At 44.4% G+C, this 14,690-nt stretch overlaps 1 protein-coding gene across 1 annotated transcript; it reads left to right on the top strand.

Moving 5' to 3' along the window:
• Window positions 1-664: 664 nt before the first annotated feature.
• Window positions 665-12,223, top strand: LOC143829727 (transcobalamin-1-like). The gene is made up of 9 exons (XM_077321061.1): window positions 665-868; window positions 2,041-2,232; window positions 3,710-3,859; window positions 4,118-4,270; window positions 5,796-5,974; window positions 7,176-7,362; window positions 8,569-8,767; window positions 9,684-9,802; window positions 10,535-12,223. The coding sequence occupies exons 1-9, from the start codon at window positions 802-804 to the stop codon at window positions 10,594-10,596; spliced, it is 1,308 nt and encodes a 435-aa protein (XP_077177176.1). The 5' UTR covers window positions 665-801; the 3' UTR covers window positions 10,597-12,223.
• The last annotated feature ends 2,467 nt before the right edge of the window (window positions 12,224-14,690 follow it).

The raw sequence follows: 14,690 nt of genomic DNA, 5'->3' as shown, positions 1-14,690 counted from the left end.
GCTGGCGTGTGAGCTGCCGTTTCATCGTTGCCACGCTCTCCCGAGTGAAAAAAAAATCCCCCCCCCCCCCGTGCACAGGTGCGATTTTTGGCCGAAAATAAAGGGAACTTGCAAACAGAGCTGTGTTGTGCTTGGTGACTTAAAGTAGCTCTGTGGAGGGACTGCAGATGGAGAAGCCTCGCTGGGTGAATGAAGGCTTGCCAGTTCGTTGCTCTCTGCTTGCTCAGAGAAAAAAAATGGCGATCACTTCGCCGGAAGATCAGAGGAGAGACTTTGCTGAAACCGCAGCAATGGTAATGCACAGAACTTTTTCTCTAGTGTTGCAGATTGGTTGCAAGAGTGTAGTGCTTTTTGGGATTACCCTGGAAGCACTACAACAAAGTGCTTCTAGCAGGACTGTTTCAGGAGTGTGGCAGATTGTGTACAACGTTGTGCATAACTGCATTTTAGTAGCGATTACCACACTCCTGCTACATTAAACTTGTGCGGAATGGGCCATAATGTTCTCTTGATAAGAACCAAAGGTCAAAACAGCCTAACCAATATGCAGAGCTACGGTCAATTTCTAATAACTGTATAAAGAAGGTAGCAATAATTTTCTTTACCACTAGGCCATCAACAATACTGGTATTGCTCAATGTCTGTTTCTTACTACAAGGAAGGAACAAGCCAGGGAAGGAGGAGGAGGAAGAAGAGGGCAGAACTTCAAAACATCTTTTTCTCTCACTCAGTGCTTGGCTGCCCCGTTCACAATCCGGGAGAGCCTCAGAGGAACCAGGGAGTAAAGGCTACTTCTGAGCAATGATGAGGGCTGTGTTGGGATTCCTTTTTCCACTTCTCATCCAAAGCCAATGTTGCTTTGCTTGTGGTGAGTAACAAAAACCTGGGCACTATCCTTTGAATTCAAGAGTCTTTAGGTTGTAATGGAGCAGAGTTTCTAAATATTCTTTATCTGATGCAGTTGCCTTTCACGTGTCTTATGAAACCCATCAGACACCCCAAAGGTCTGCTCTGAATGTGCCAACATGCCAGGCTCCCTGTCATTTGTTATGTTTGTTTTCAAGGTTCTTCTAGTCTTTGTTCTTCCTTAAGGTCTCCTCAACAGCTTCTCTCTCCTCTGTATTCTACCTAGGGTTGCCCAGCCCTGCTGACAACCAGTAGGGAACATGGGGTAGGGTTGACAATTCCATGTTGGGGAACTTTTGAAGGTTTGGGGGGTGGAGTGTGGAGAGCACAGCTATGCAAAGTACAATCATCTCAGTCATTTTAGTTTATTTGAAGAGCTCAGGCTTGATTTAACCTAGAACCTACTTATTTGCTTTTTTGCAGTATTCATAGAAGTGTCCTCCAATGAATCAGCTTTCTTCCTGTCAACTTTATTTGTTGGCCAGCTTGCACACTGTTACATAGTAATGGGAAATACTAGCTAGCTTTGGACTAGTAAAGGCATAATGTAAAGCCTCCATCAAAAAGGTTAAACAAATGCTGTCCATTCCTTATGAAAAGCTAAATTCCTCTGTAAGCCTATATACTCTCTTATATAAATGTTGTAGGTCACAGAAATCTAGTCCATCCAGTTTGCATGTTGAGGGAATTCCCCTTTTTCATGTGGTTCTGATGATAAAATGAATGTAGGTTGGTAAGGTAGCAGTGAGAATTCATTAATCCTGTTTTAAACAAAGCAGAACAGAGGGCTTTTTTCCTCTTTGTCAACTTTTTATGCAGTCACATTCAAATGGTTAGGGATAGATAGAATCACAATACATAAAATATCTGACATACTTCTACATGGATCAAGGACAGGGATCTTTAGATTGTGGAATGAAGATTCAGTCTACCTTTTTCAGATTTTTTAGTGTTGGCAAATATGCAGTCACCCCCTTCAAGCATCAACAGGAAGTTTGAACAATTTCCTTAGTTTAGTTGTCGTGAACAGCTTATAATGAATTACATTATGGATTAATTGTCTATTTTCTTTTCAAGTAGGACAGCCTAGGGCTAGGCACATGTGATTTCTCAGTACTGCCCTTTTATGTTTAGCTGTGAGTGAGGAACAGCGCCCACAGGTGACCTACCTGCTCAACCAGATGATCCAATCAGCTACTGCTCCAGGAGCCCTGCCAAACCCCAATGTCTTGTTGGCTCTCCAGCTGGTTCAGGACCACAACAACAGCATTAAACACATGCTACTTCAAAGGCTTGCCCAGGATGCAGTAGACAAGGTGGAGAATGGTAAGTGGTGATGGTGTTAAGGTACTTAAATCCCACCTCTGTTTTCCATCTTGAAATTCAAACTTTGGAAGGAAGATTCATGTCAGGTCTCTCATCCAGATACTTGGCCAAAGGTGGATTGACCATTATAGCCCCTGGAACATTTCTTGGTGGGTTAGGGACCCCACCCCAACTTGGGTCTGCCCACCCTAGGGTACAAGTGATCAGTGTGGCTCAGGAAAGATGGTTCCTGGTTGAAACGAGCTGCACTAGAAGAGGAACCTCCCGGTCTATGTGAGCTATGCCTAGCCAGGGGAAGGTGTCACTCAGTCCATGTGAGCCATACACAGATGTGTGCAGCCCAACATTGCTGGCTGCAGTGCGCAGGGAGCTGGACCTGGACCCAGCAGAGCTGCAGGAGGCACCCATTTGTGAGGTATGGGACTGGTTGGGTCTTTCTTGCTCCCTCCCTTCTTTGTGGGGTAGGGCAAGGCCTGTCCTTTGCCCATGGCTGTTGTGTTCTCCCAGTCTGCCCTTGGCCTTGTGGACACACAAATATATAAGCCCACTTTCCCCAATATCTGCAGATTCTAGTGAATGATGATAACCCCAAACTGGCTACAAGGTGAATTCCTCTTCAACATATGCAAGTACATAACTAAGTAGACTGAGGGCTGTTCCACACACCCTAAATTTAGTGTCATGCTTACCATCTGAAGACGTTATATTCCAGCCACTCCACATGACATCGCCAATCTCCTGCATCTGGCCAGCAAACTGCTTGCTACATCTGCCATTTTAAAGTGCAAGTTGGTGAATCCCAAAAAGAGGATTCACCAACCTAAAAAGTGCTGTCCCCCAGCAAGCCACCCACAAACAGCGGGAAGGAGGTTTGGAGGGTGAAACACACTTTAGCCCATGCCCCGCCCCCACCCTTCTCCATCCTTTACCTGCCAAGTGAAGCTGGCAGCCCCCCCCCCCGGTCACTGCAAAATGCATAATTTTCTTAGGCATTCCTACCTCCATGCAGCCTTCCCATTTTTGGTCCGCAGACACCCATTCTGTGCACTGCTCTCTTTCCCCGCTGCACCGCCAGTCCATTCTGACATACAATCCTGGCCGGGAGGAGTTGCTGCAGAAAGAGCCCAGCCAGCCTGCCTCCAGCTGCCCACTGCCTCTGCTCAGAAGATGGAAAGGTCAGCGGGGGGAGGGGACCACCCGGCCCTCAGCCCCTTCCTCCCAGCAAGCCCAAGTTGCCGTTGCTGCATTGCCCGAGCTGCTAGATATTGTGGATGTGCTTTGAAAAGGAAGAAAAGCGAATGAGAGCATAAAAGATCAATAGTCCATCTAGTCCAGCATCCTGTCTCACACAGGAGCTAACTAATTCCTCTGGACTTACAGGCAAATGGAAACATGGAAAGATAGACAATGAAAAAACAGGACATGAAGTCAGACAATCAGAGGTACCATTAAACCTTGTTCCTCTACTGTTTTTCAGGAAAAATTTTCTCTTCAGGCCAGGTCGCCCTCTATGCCCTGGCTCATCAGGCTTCTTGCTCTGATCCCAGAAAAGTGTTTGCCAAAGGAACTACTCTTGATCTGGTGCAGCTCTTGGAAAAGAAGTTCAAGATGGAACTGGAGAACATCAGTGAGGAATGGGAAAATACCGTATTAGGAGAGGATTCTTCCTACAGCTTACTTTGCTTCCTTCATCTGGTTTTTAGTAGTGCTGCTCATACTCTTCTCCCCTTTTGATCTACCCTCCCCCCCCCCGAATGAATCCAATGTCTCTCCATATCAGCCTTGTTCTATCTGTTCTCCTACAGACCTCTTCCCACTGCCTGATTCCATCCAGGCTGGAAACTGCTGAAGCTGATGGCTTCTCTGTTTGGCTGTTTCTCCTCAGAGATCACTGGCAACCCCCTGAGCAACTACTACCAGCTTGGCTTGTGTGTTCTCACCCTCTGTCTACTTCAAGGTAGCCTCTCAGCCAGTACGACAGCAGACCTGTTCATTCCAGACCAAAAAAAATATTACCTTGGTGGTCATTTCTCTGTAGGTAGGTAACGACCTTGATCAATGATTCATGATAATTATTTGTTATCAGACATCTAACCTGCCTTTTCCCAAGGTCTCGGGTTGGGTAAGAATCAGTAAGAATACAGTCCAGAAATGCAGTCTCAATTTTTGGAAGCAATTATTTCTGATTATAATGCTGTTAATTAACTACAGTAGATGAGTTATTACCTTTTCCCCTTGCTTGCCATTGTACCTAAAACATCTGTCTTGGAAGTCTAAATGCTGAACTATGTGGCTTGACCCAGAATATTAATGTGAATGTTTTATCTTGAGTCAGTCAATGACTTTCTTTGTCATGAGGGACAAGGACAAAAGAACACATGGTCAGTGTCTGTAATGAAACATAGGAATGCTTCCTGTTGCAGACCAAAAAAGAAGATAGCCATGTTGGTCCACAGCAAAATCCAAAATCTGTATCTCTTACTAAACACAAAGAAAATAAATGCAAAACATTGTGTAAACTTTCATGTTTTCCAGAACTTTTTGTCAGGTTGGATGCTAATACCAAAAGGTGGGAAAGAAAAAATGTTTCTTTCAGGCTATGGCATTAAGGCCTCTTTGTCAATTGTAAGATGCTTAACAGACGTCCAGGGATGGGTGTAGCTAGCTGTGACCTTTTTCTGTTCTTCTCCCTTTGAGAGTAATGTTTGGGGTTCCACTGTCACTTTCTCTGGGATATGCAGGGGCTTTCCGCACCGGGATCCTTGTAGCAAATTGTTTGCTGAACGAAAGATTGCCATTTAAAATAGTGGAATTCGTCGTTGTGCATACTTGCCTTTGTAGTGGAATCCAGTTGCGTTTCTATTGTTTCCCACAGGCTTCCGGTCTTGGCAAAAATCGCTAGAAAGGAAGCGCTATTGCCGAGCTCGTCCTGCCCCTGGCCGTCAAGCAGCCAATGGGCGGCCGTTAGCATGCTCCCAAACAGCCCCTTTCCCTTTAAGAAAGGTTTTTTTTTTTAAACACACCCGTTGCAACAAATATGCGTTGCTTCGTTGCAACGGAGAGACCCATCCAGCTGGCAGGTGTGTTTGAGCTGTCGTTTCATCGTGGCCACGCTCCCCCCGAGTGAAAAAAAAATCCCCCCTCCTCACGGGCGCGATTTTCGGCCGAAAACAGTGTGAAAAATAAAGGGGAAATAAATCAGCAAACGGGCTTCTCTGTTGTTTGTGCTTAGTGACTGTAAACAACTCTGGGGAGGGACTGCAGCCGGGGAAGCCTCACTGGCTAAACGGAGGCTCGCCGGTGCGTTGATCTCTGCTCGCTCCGGGTGAATCCACTTTTGGGGATTTCCCTGAAAGCGCTACTAGGAAGCGCTTTTTGCGGATCGGTTTCAGGTGTGTGGCACATTATCAACGACGTTGTGCATAACGGCAAATCAGTAGCATTTTCAATTGGCAACCATTGTGCGATTTTGAAGGAGCGCGGAAAGCCCCGCACTATACTGGAGGAGAATGAAAGCTTACTTTATGTCATCTGCTTTGGTTTTTTGTTTGTTTCATCTTCAGACATAGCATCAGTAGCCACCCTTGCTCAGGTCTGCATACAGACCACAGATAAATCCCTTCTCCCAGAGGCAAATGAGACACTAACAGCAAATATACAGTGGCTGCTGAACAACATCCTGGACCAGAAAACAAGTGACGGTGTGATTGGGAACATGTACAGCACTGGGGAGGCCATGCAGGTAACAGCAGAGATGGAACTGGAGAATGGCAATCAGACTCTATGCAGCTTCCATCATGCATTGCTGCATCAAAATAACTGAATGTTTCTTCAAGTCTGCACAAAGACAAAAAGTGCATCAAAGCACATTATTAGGGTACACCTTGTTGATAAATAAAGGCCCTGCTCGGACATTGGAGGACAACAGACAGAAATTCCTCATATTTTGTAGGATCGAATGCCTTCCCTAGTTAATAGTTTCTCTGTGTTGCTTACACATAAGTTACCACAGTCTTAGCTTCACTTCAGTGTATTAAGTTCTTGTTTCTAATGCATAAAATCATAAGACTCTGGCTGCTTTCTCTCAACTGTTCATACCTCTATTTTGTGATTCTTTATTCTTCAGACACTGACTATCCAGAGGGATAATATTGTGAACCCATCCATTGATAGCACAAAAATCAGACTTGTATAGAATGTGCCAATAACACATGTCATTTGCTGATTTATTAAGTGAGAGGGGATAGGATTTCAGTCTTTAAGTATTTGAAAGGATCAGTTCCTGTTGGCAGTAGAGGACAGGAACCACAGTAATGGGCCCTAGATATCAGGAGAAAAATGTTCACAGTCAGAGTGGTTCAGCAGTGGAACTGGCTGCCTAAGGAGGTGGGAAATTCCCCCACACTGGCAGTCTTTAAGCAGCAGCTGGACAGATACTTTTCATGGATGCTTTAGGCTGATTCTGCATCAAGCAAGGAGTAGATGGCCTGTATGGCCTTTTCCAGCTCTATGATTCTTTGATTTTTTTCCCATCAAAATGTTCATAGATTGCTTCACCTTACATGGCAATTCACCTTACTGTGTGAATAAATTTCCTCTTTGTTTTGTGTCTCTTTCCCTGCTCTTTTTTCTCTTTCTACTTTTGTTATTGCTGCTTTTGTCCATGTACATTAATGTTGCAAACACCAGCTTAGGAAATTCCTGGAGACTCGGGAGAGCACAGTTTGGGCAGGGGCGAGAGCTCAGCAGAGATATGACGCTAGAGAGTCTACCCTGTGAAGCTTCCATTTCCTTCAGGGGATCTGGTCTCTTGTGGTTTAGAGATCAGTTGTAATTCTGGGAGGATTTTGGCTTCCACTTGGAGGTTGGCACTCTTCATGTCTGGTGTTAAGCCTCCACATAGCTGATTCTTTCTATGTAAACTCCCACTCTGTTCCCTGCAGGCATTATCTGTGGCTAGCAGCTATCTTGTACCTGGATCATGGAATTGCCACCAGACTTTAGACCAAGTCATGAATGAGATATCCAAAGGCACTTTTGATCACCCCATGGCTGCAGCCCAACTCCTTCCCTCCTTGGAGGATCGGACCTACTTGGATGTGAGCACAATGAACTGCTCTAAAGAAAAAGGTTAGTAAAGTATCCCCACTTAGGCTTCAAGGACTCTAATGGGCTAAGAACCTTCACGAGGAGAGTTGTGTCTAAAGGATTCAACAGGAGGTTTTTAATTCTATAACAAAACTGAGGCTTATCATCACAGGGCTTGTGGGTTTGGGATATGACTTTACAAGAACTGTTTTTATTTATTCATAAAATTTATATCTCATCCTTATGCCCTCATGAAGGCAGCCAAGATGGCTAACAAATTAGGGATGTGTGCCCCAGCTCGGCCACCTCAGCCATCAACGAAGCCCAAGTTGGAGCGTAGGAGGCCAGCACCATGGCGCACAGAAGAGGGGTGGCAGTGGCGGCTACTGCCTCCACCTCTGCTCTCCGTGTCATGGCGCTGGCCTCCTTTGCGCCGCCTCAGGCTTCAGTCATCGCCAAGGTCGCCGAGCCGAGGGGCACATCCCTATAACAAATTTAAAACATATATAATAAAAATGCATCTTTAAAAGTATTAAAAACCAAAAAAGAAATGCACTAGACAAAACCAAGTTAAAATATACATGGACTATAGTACAATATACATACATAAAACAGTTAAAATAGTGTAGAGGTATGACTGAGGGAATGCCAGATTTGGGGTGAGGGATCTTCATCCACTGGTGGAGGATGATGAGTGAAGGGGACAGCTGATGGGGACATTTCTAAAATCCAGCTGGTGCAGAATGGTTCCTGAGCAGTATTCAGGCTAGGATTTCCAGGTGGGAGATGGGGGGTAAGGTCACTAGATCCATATTGGGAAACTCCTGGCCATTTGGGGGTGGAGCCTGGGAGAGTTCTTGCCAGAGTTCCCACTCCAATACATCTATTTTCCCAAGGAGAACTGATCTGTGTAGTCTGGAGATGAACTGTAATTCCAAGAGATTCCCATCTCCCACTACTCTTAGGGCCACCTGGCATGACTGTAAAATAGAACTATTTTAAAAAGATGACAGGGAGCTTCAGCAGACCCTGACTTATCTGTAACTCATTACCAGACTCATCATTGATCTGTCTTGATTATTTGGTTATTTTTGTATTGGGACCATTGTTGGTGCCTTGGGTCCTGTGTTGGGAGAAAGGCAAGATATATATAAATATAATAAACAAACAAAATGGCTGGTTTTGTGGGGGAAAGCATGAACCTGACCCTGAAATAATCTCCCTGTTTTTATTCTCTCTTACTTTCAGAGGATCTCATCCTACCTATTCTATCAACTACCCAATCCAACAGTCACTCAGTAAAATACAATCCTATCACAGTCATGTACACGGTCACTGACAGTGTGAGCAACACCTTCACTGAGTCCACTGCAGTCTCTGTCCCAGAGGGCTCAGTCTTACTCAGGGTTATGATGGTTGCACAAGAAAATGACCACAATAGATTCAGGTACCATCTTTGTCTTCAAGGCCAGCATTCCTTTGAGCATCTATGTGGATATGAGAATAAGCCTTGCATAGCACTGTACAGTGTTGCATCTGGGGAATACTTCTCCCATTTACAGGAGGGAAATTAACCCTCTTCCCAGTTTACTGCCCATGGAGCTGATACCCTGATTGGCTGCAGAAAGGGGAGTTAATTGCTTGTTTTAGTTTAAAAGTTCACTCACCTTGGTGGCAGAGAAAGTGTCCTTTTAGCTATAAGATATTTAGCCATTTTTATACTTCTGCTATCATGGAATTAAACCAGAAATGAGTTGATGTTAACACTGGAACTGCTCAATAGGAAGTTGTAAGTGGTCCACATTTTACATCAGTCCCATCCCAGAGTAAGATTTAGCAGTTTCTCCCAACTGATGATTGGAAAAACTCTCTTTCATCAAGTCACCATTATTGGAAGCCAACATCTTCTGTCCAATTCCTAGAAGCTGATTTATTCCCCATACTCACCCATTCATAAACCCAAAACGTTCTGAGGAGTATTTCCTTGGAGAATTTAGCTATCTTTGAGGTCATTTTTCTACAGAATGCTCTGTATTTCTCAAGGGATCTGCCCACTGAAGTGATTCAAGGATAGTTGTTATACAGACCGCGCCCTACAGATTATTTATGTCAGTGTGATAAATAGATGTTCTGAACAATGCACTGTTGTAGTTCTTGAATTTGTTTCTCATGGGCAAGTAAAGGCAAACTCTCCATAATAAGTTTTTTGCTTCCAAGATATGAAAAATCCATGAGCATTATAAGTGCCCATTGTGGATTTCCTGCATCATAGGAGGGGGTGCAGATGTGTGGGTGTAAGGGGATTGTAGCTGCTTATTTCCTGAAGGGTAATGGAGACCTTCTGGAAATTTGTCTTGCACCAGATTTACGTATGTGAATACTACCTGGGGCCCGTACATCACCTCAGTGCAAGGCCTGGTGGCTGACAACAGTGAGCGGACCTACTGGCAGCTCTTGAGTGGGGATACTCCTTTGAGCAAAGGTAAGGGAGACTGGGGTTTGGAATGGGAGGGTGGAAGAAGACTGGAAGTAGAAGCTGGGCAGGTTTGGATTGGAGTGGAAGAAGGTATAAGAAGTGGACTGGATAATGGCAGTGTACAGAATGGGAGATTTAAACTGAAGAGGAAGAGCAGTCAGAAACTGACAAATGTGCAGGTGGGGATGGGGAGACTGACAGCCTAGACCAGCCTTTTTCAACCTTTTGACCATGGAGGAGATTCTGAAATAATTTCTCAGGATTTGAGGAGCCCTGGAAGTTATGTCAGCTGGCCACACTTCCCTGCCACGCCCTGTTCGAGAGTGACCTGTCACTGGAAGTGACATCACCACTCGTGTTAGCAGGCAGGCTTGAAGAGGACTGAGTGGGGGAGAGACAGGACGGGGGTTAATCAGGGAGTAAGCATACGGGCTCTGTCCTCTCCTAAGAGCAGAAGCCACGACAGAACTCATGCTTGGGGGGGGCGGGCACTGGAAGCGGCCAGTTCCCTAGCTTGTGGCTGAGTCTATTAAGGCAAGAGGAGAAAGGCCCCAGACCCCTCCAAAGCTCCTGTGGATCACTGGCCATCCACAGACTCCTGGTTGGGAATCCCTGGCCTAGAGAAAAGGCTAATCCCTGGCCGAGAAAAGGCTTGGCACAAAGACAAGAAATTAGAATCGATCATGTCATTGTCCATGTAACTAAAGTTTTCTCATCTTGTCCGTTCTCTTGTTTCAGGTGCTGGGGAATATGTAGTGTCTGATGGAGAGAGCCTGGTGGTAAAATTCACCACTTACTGACCTCTACAGTGCAACCTGGGTTAAGATATGGGCATTTATTGTGTCTGGCACTTTTAGACTAGTTTCTTCCATTTTATATAGCCACAGTCCTTACATCCTGTAATATTTCCTATTGCAATATAATGAAGTAACATTCATGTCAAAGTGATGATTGTCCTAATTCTATATATCATTAAGAACATTTCTTCCCTTCCCCCAACTCTCAATCCTACCATTTTGCTTTTCTTTGGCTTCCTTCTGTAACTAAGTTCTGGTGAATGTGAAAGTTGTATTATGACTTCTGGTTGGTCCTAATTGTGTCTGAACTCATAAAAGGAATTTTTTTCTGCTATTGAGAGATTAACTCATTCACAACTTGGTAGCAGCAGGATTGTATATTACAAATTCTTAACATAGCAGTATTCCCCACAAAAATCTGTTCCCATAGACAATAGTCTACCCTATGACTACTTAACCAAGGAAGCCCTGGCCTTCAGCTTGCAAGAACTGATCAAGGCTGTTAATGATAGGAAGGCCTGGAAGTAGGATTAGTACCACTGGAGAAAGCAGATGCTTTGGAGTGTGGACTTTGTGGCACTATCCCCCGCTTAGGTCCCTGTGCTCTCCAAATATCCAGGAGTTTCCCAGCCAGTATCTGGCAACCTTACCCCCCATCCCCCACCAATGGGCATGGGACACTTGGCAACTCTGCTTGAAGGTAATTAATTCATAGAATTTCCACAAGTTGGAAGTGACTTGATGTATATGGCATATCTCAGATGCAAAATTATCTTCAGCAACAGGTCCAGCTTCCCACTGCAATTTCCCCTTTGCACCTTTGTTTTCAGTTGAATTAATTACTTCCCTTTTCTCTCACATCTATAAATTGTTTGAAAAAACAAAACAAACTACTGACTATATATTAATAGCTTATTTTAAAATGCCAACAATTTAAAAATAACAAGAGCCAGTTTGTTGTAGTGGTTAACAGCAGTGACTTCTAATCTGGTGATCTAGGCCTGATACCCTGCTCCTCCACATTCAGCCAGCTGGGTGACCTTGGGCCAGTCACAGTCCTGTTAGAGTTGTTCCCACAGAGCGGTCCTATCAGAGCTCTCTCAACCCACCTACCTCACAGAGATGAGGAAGGGAAGGAGATTGAAAGCCACATTGAGACTCCTTCTGGTAGTGAAAAGCAAACTCTTCATCCTTTTCTAACAGGAGAGGTGTCTTTGGCAAACTACAAAATACTTCAGCTTCCCTTTGTCAAATGGGAGACATGATATGTGAGAGAGGAAGGAAGTATATGGAAGCAGAAGGAAGGAAAATTTAAATGAGCAGTAATCCTGAAAAACCTGAATAACATTTTCCATAACAGATCACCTAGTATGATAAGTGGATTTTAAATTTTAAAAAATTGCCATGGCACAGAAATGAGAAAGCTACTGGAATGCAACAGCCAGACAAGGCATTGTCTGTATATCCTTGAAAACAGAGTGAATGAAATATGGCGAGGTGATTTAAAAGCTTGTGTGGAACCAATTGATATTCCTGTATGCAACTTTTCTAATTAACCAGCATGGCTGTTTTCCATCTCTTTGTTGTTTATTTCTTTTGTCTTCATAAATAAAATAAACTTATGCTACAACTAACTGTATTGGCTAGAGAAATTCATTAGTAAATTGAGAGTCCCAGATGTAAATAAATGATTTCCTGTAATATTCCCTACTTCTGAAAATTATGGGATAATATTTTTGTTTATTAGATTTGTAGACCACCCTCCTGGCGAACTAGCTCAGGGCATTGTAAAAAGTGGTATATAAATACCTTACAACAAATAAGATTTAAGTTTAAAATGAGTTTAAAAGTAAATTACAAATAGATAAAAAAAAAATTAATAGCAACAGTTTCTCCACATCAGCTATTGAGGTTATTCCAAATAGGTCAGTCTGGTCTGGGGATAGATGAATGGACAGATGGAATGGGAGAGGCCACAGATAGGCAAATTGGTATTTTAAGTTTATTAGAAACTGACTACTGTGTACTTCAAAAATCTTGTATGTAATCCATTTCTGAACAGCTATAACAAGGAAAGAAGGATATATATACTGTGTGACTGAAGGGGAACTTTGATTTACCTGTTTTCAGGCTGCCATTGTAATGTAAAACTCTATTGCCACTATCAACTAGGGATTTTAAAATTCCTCCAGATTTCATTTTTAGAAGCAACCTAGTTTATGACAATAATACCTTGTGATAACATTATAACACTCTAGTGTTTGCTGATTTGAAAAACAGCCTTCTCAAAGCCCATCAGAGAGAATAGTGATGGTGGGACATGAGGCAACAAAAGTGCAGGGGAAATTGTGCTGATGTGGGTGGAACTTTAAATGCGCATGTGAAGCCTGTCTACAGGGGTGGGATTTTAAAAGCGCTTGTCCACATGGCTTCCATGGTGATTTCCCCCAAAAGATTTATAGTCTGCCTATGTTTCCGAGACTCAAGGCCTCAATACCTGATGGGTAAGAGGTCTATAATGGTTGATTATTTAAGACAATTGCTATGTTGAACCTACTTGATTATCCATGCAGGAAGGTTAAAATATAAGCCTACTTACAATGCACAGTAGTTTGGGACTGAGAAACTTTTTGGGGGTGAGGATGAACTTTGAGAGCAAACAGGATAAACTGCTCTGCTGTCCTTGTTTTTGCATCTCTGAATGTGTTTTAAAAAGTCCCATCAAAACAATCAGAGGTTACGCTAGTCTGTAGTCATGCAGTTCTAGTAATCTTTACATATTTTTTGGATTTACTGTCATTATCCTTAAGGCAAAAATATATTACTGTTTGAGAGAAAGAAGTGGGTTGGGGATCTTGGCTGTTTACCCAGCTCAAACATCTCCTAGTAGTAAACAGTAAAAATAATCTTTAAAGCACTCAGGGAGCGGTATACATATTTGGTTAAGGGCTAAGTGGGCAGAGAGTGGGCGGGGCCGGTCCAGGTGAGGGCCCAATCGGAAGACGCAAAGCGCCTTCCGACTGAGCCGTCACCAGAACAGACCAGAGTTCTAGTCAGTTGCAAGGCCCAGGCCCAATCATTGGGCCAAAGTTCTGACAGGGCACGCCCAGCCGGGGCAAACTGGAGTCATCATTGCCAGTCTGCTCCTAACCACCACGGGGAGAGGAGGTCAGTAGGGCTGCCAAGGGGGATGAGAACAGAGGCTTGGACAGGGTGTGCCAGCCCTTTTCGCTCCAAGGCTGTCTTAACTGTCGCATCCAACTGTAACTTCCCTCTCTTTGCCTCAGAACACTGACAGAGCTGGCAGGAGGCTGGTGAGTGTGCTCCCTCCCCCTCCCTTCAGGCCTGCTGGGAAGAGGCCTGTGACAGCCCCTGACTGAGGGGAGGGAGACGTTTCCGAAAGCAATGCAGAGGAGTTTGAGGGCATGGGTATGGGCCTTCCTTTTGAGGGGGGGATTTCCTCTTCTGCCAAACAGTTGGCTGACAGGGAGGCCACAGAAAAGCCCCTTCTCACTTAAAATACTGCTGTGGCCGGCCATGCTGCTGAAGGGAAGAAACAGCCAAGCAATTCTCTGCAGATTTGAGACCTACCACACAGGGTTACTGTGCAGGTGAAACTGGAAGCTGTTGCAGAGGTTCTTTCCCATCCTGTTTCATTTGTACAACAACCCTGTGCAGAAGGCCTCAAGTGTTTCAACTCCAAAACAACCTGCGTGGGAGACCTTAAATGTTTCTTCTCCTCAACCGTGTCCAAACTCCATAGGAGCCCTTTCTGCCTGGGCAGCTGATCTTTGCAGATGAGCTGTAATTCCAGGAGCTCTCCAAGCCCCACCTGGAGGTTGGCTACCCCTGGGTTGGAGATATTCCTGGAGGTTTGGAGGAGGGCCTTAAAATTGTACAATGCCTCAGAGTCCGGCATCCAAAGTAGCCATTTTTGCCTGCAGAGCTGATCATTATAATCTAGAGATGAGCAGCAATCTAGAGAGGATGGTAGAGGCTCACAGACTATGGTTGGGGTGGAGTGGTTGCAGGTATGTATCCCTCCTGGGCTATGGGCTTTGGCCAGCTCTTACCAGCAACTGTTTGTGTTTTGGGGT

This window comes from Paroedura picta, chromosome 2 (genome assembly GCF_049243985.1).
Source record: "Paroedura picta isolate Pp20150507F chromosome 2, Ppicta_v3.0, whole genome shotgun sequence".
In the NCBI taxonomy this organism is placed as follows: domain Eukaryota; kingdom Metazoa; phylum Chordata; class Lepidosauria; order Squamata; family Gekkonidae; genus Paroedura; species Paroedura picta.
This window is presented reverse-complemented; position numbering and strand designations above follow the sequence as displayed.

Coding starts and splice junctions, on each gene's coding strand:
- LOC143829727 (XM_077321061.1), top strand. CDS start 802: ATGATGAGGGCTGTGTTGGGATTCCTTTTTCCACTTCTCATCCAAAGC. Junction 3,860..4,117: donor GATGGAACTGGAGAACATCA/GTGAGGAATGGG, acceptor GTTTCTCCTCAG/AGATCACTGGCAACCCCCTG. Junction 5,975..7,175: donor GCACTGGGGAGGCCATGCAG/GTAACAGCAGAG, acceptor TGTTCCCTGCAG/GCATTATCTGTGGCTAGCAG.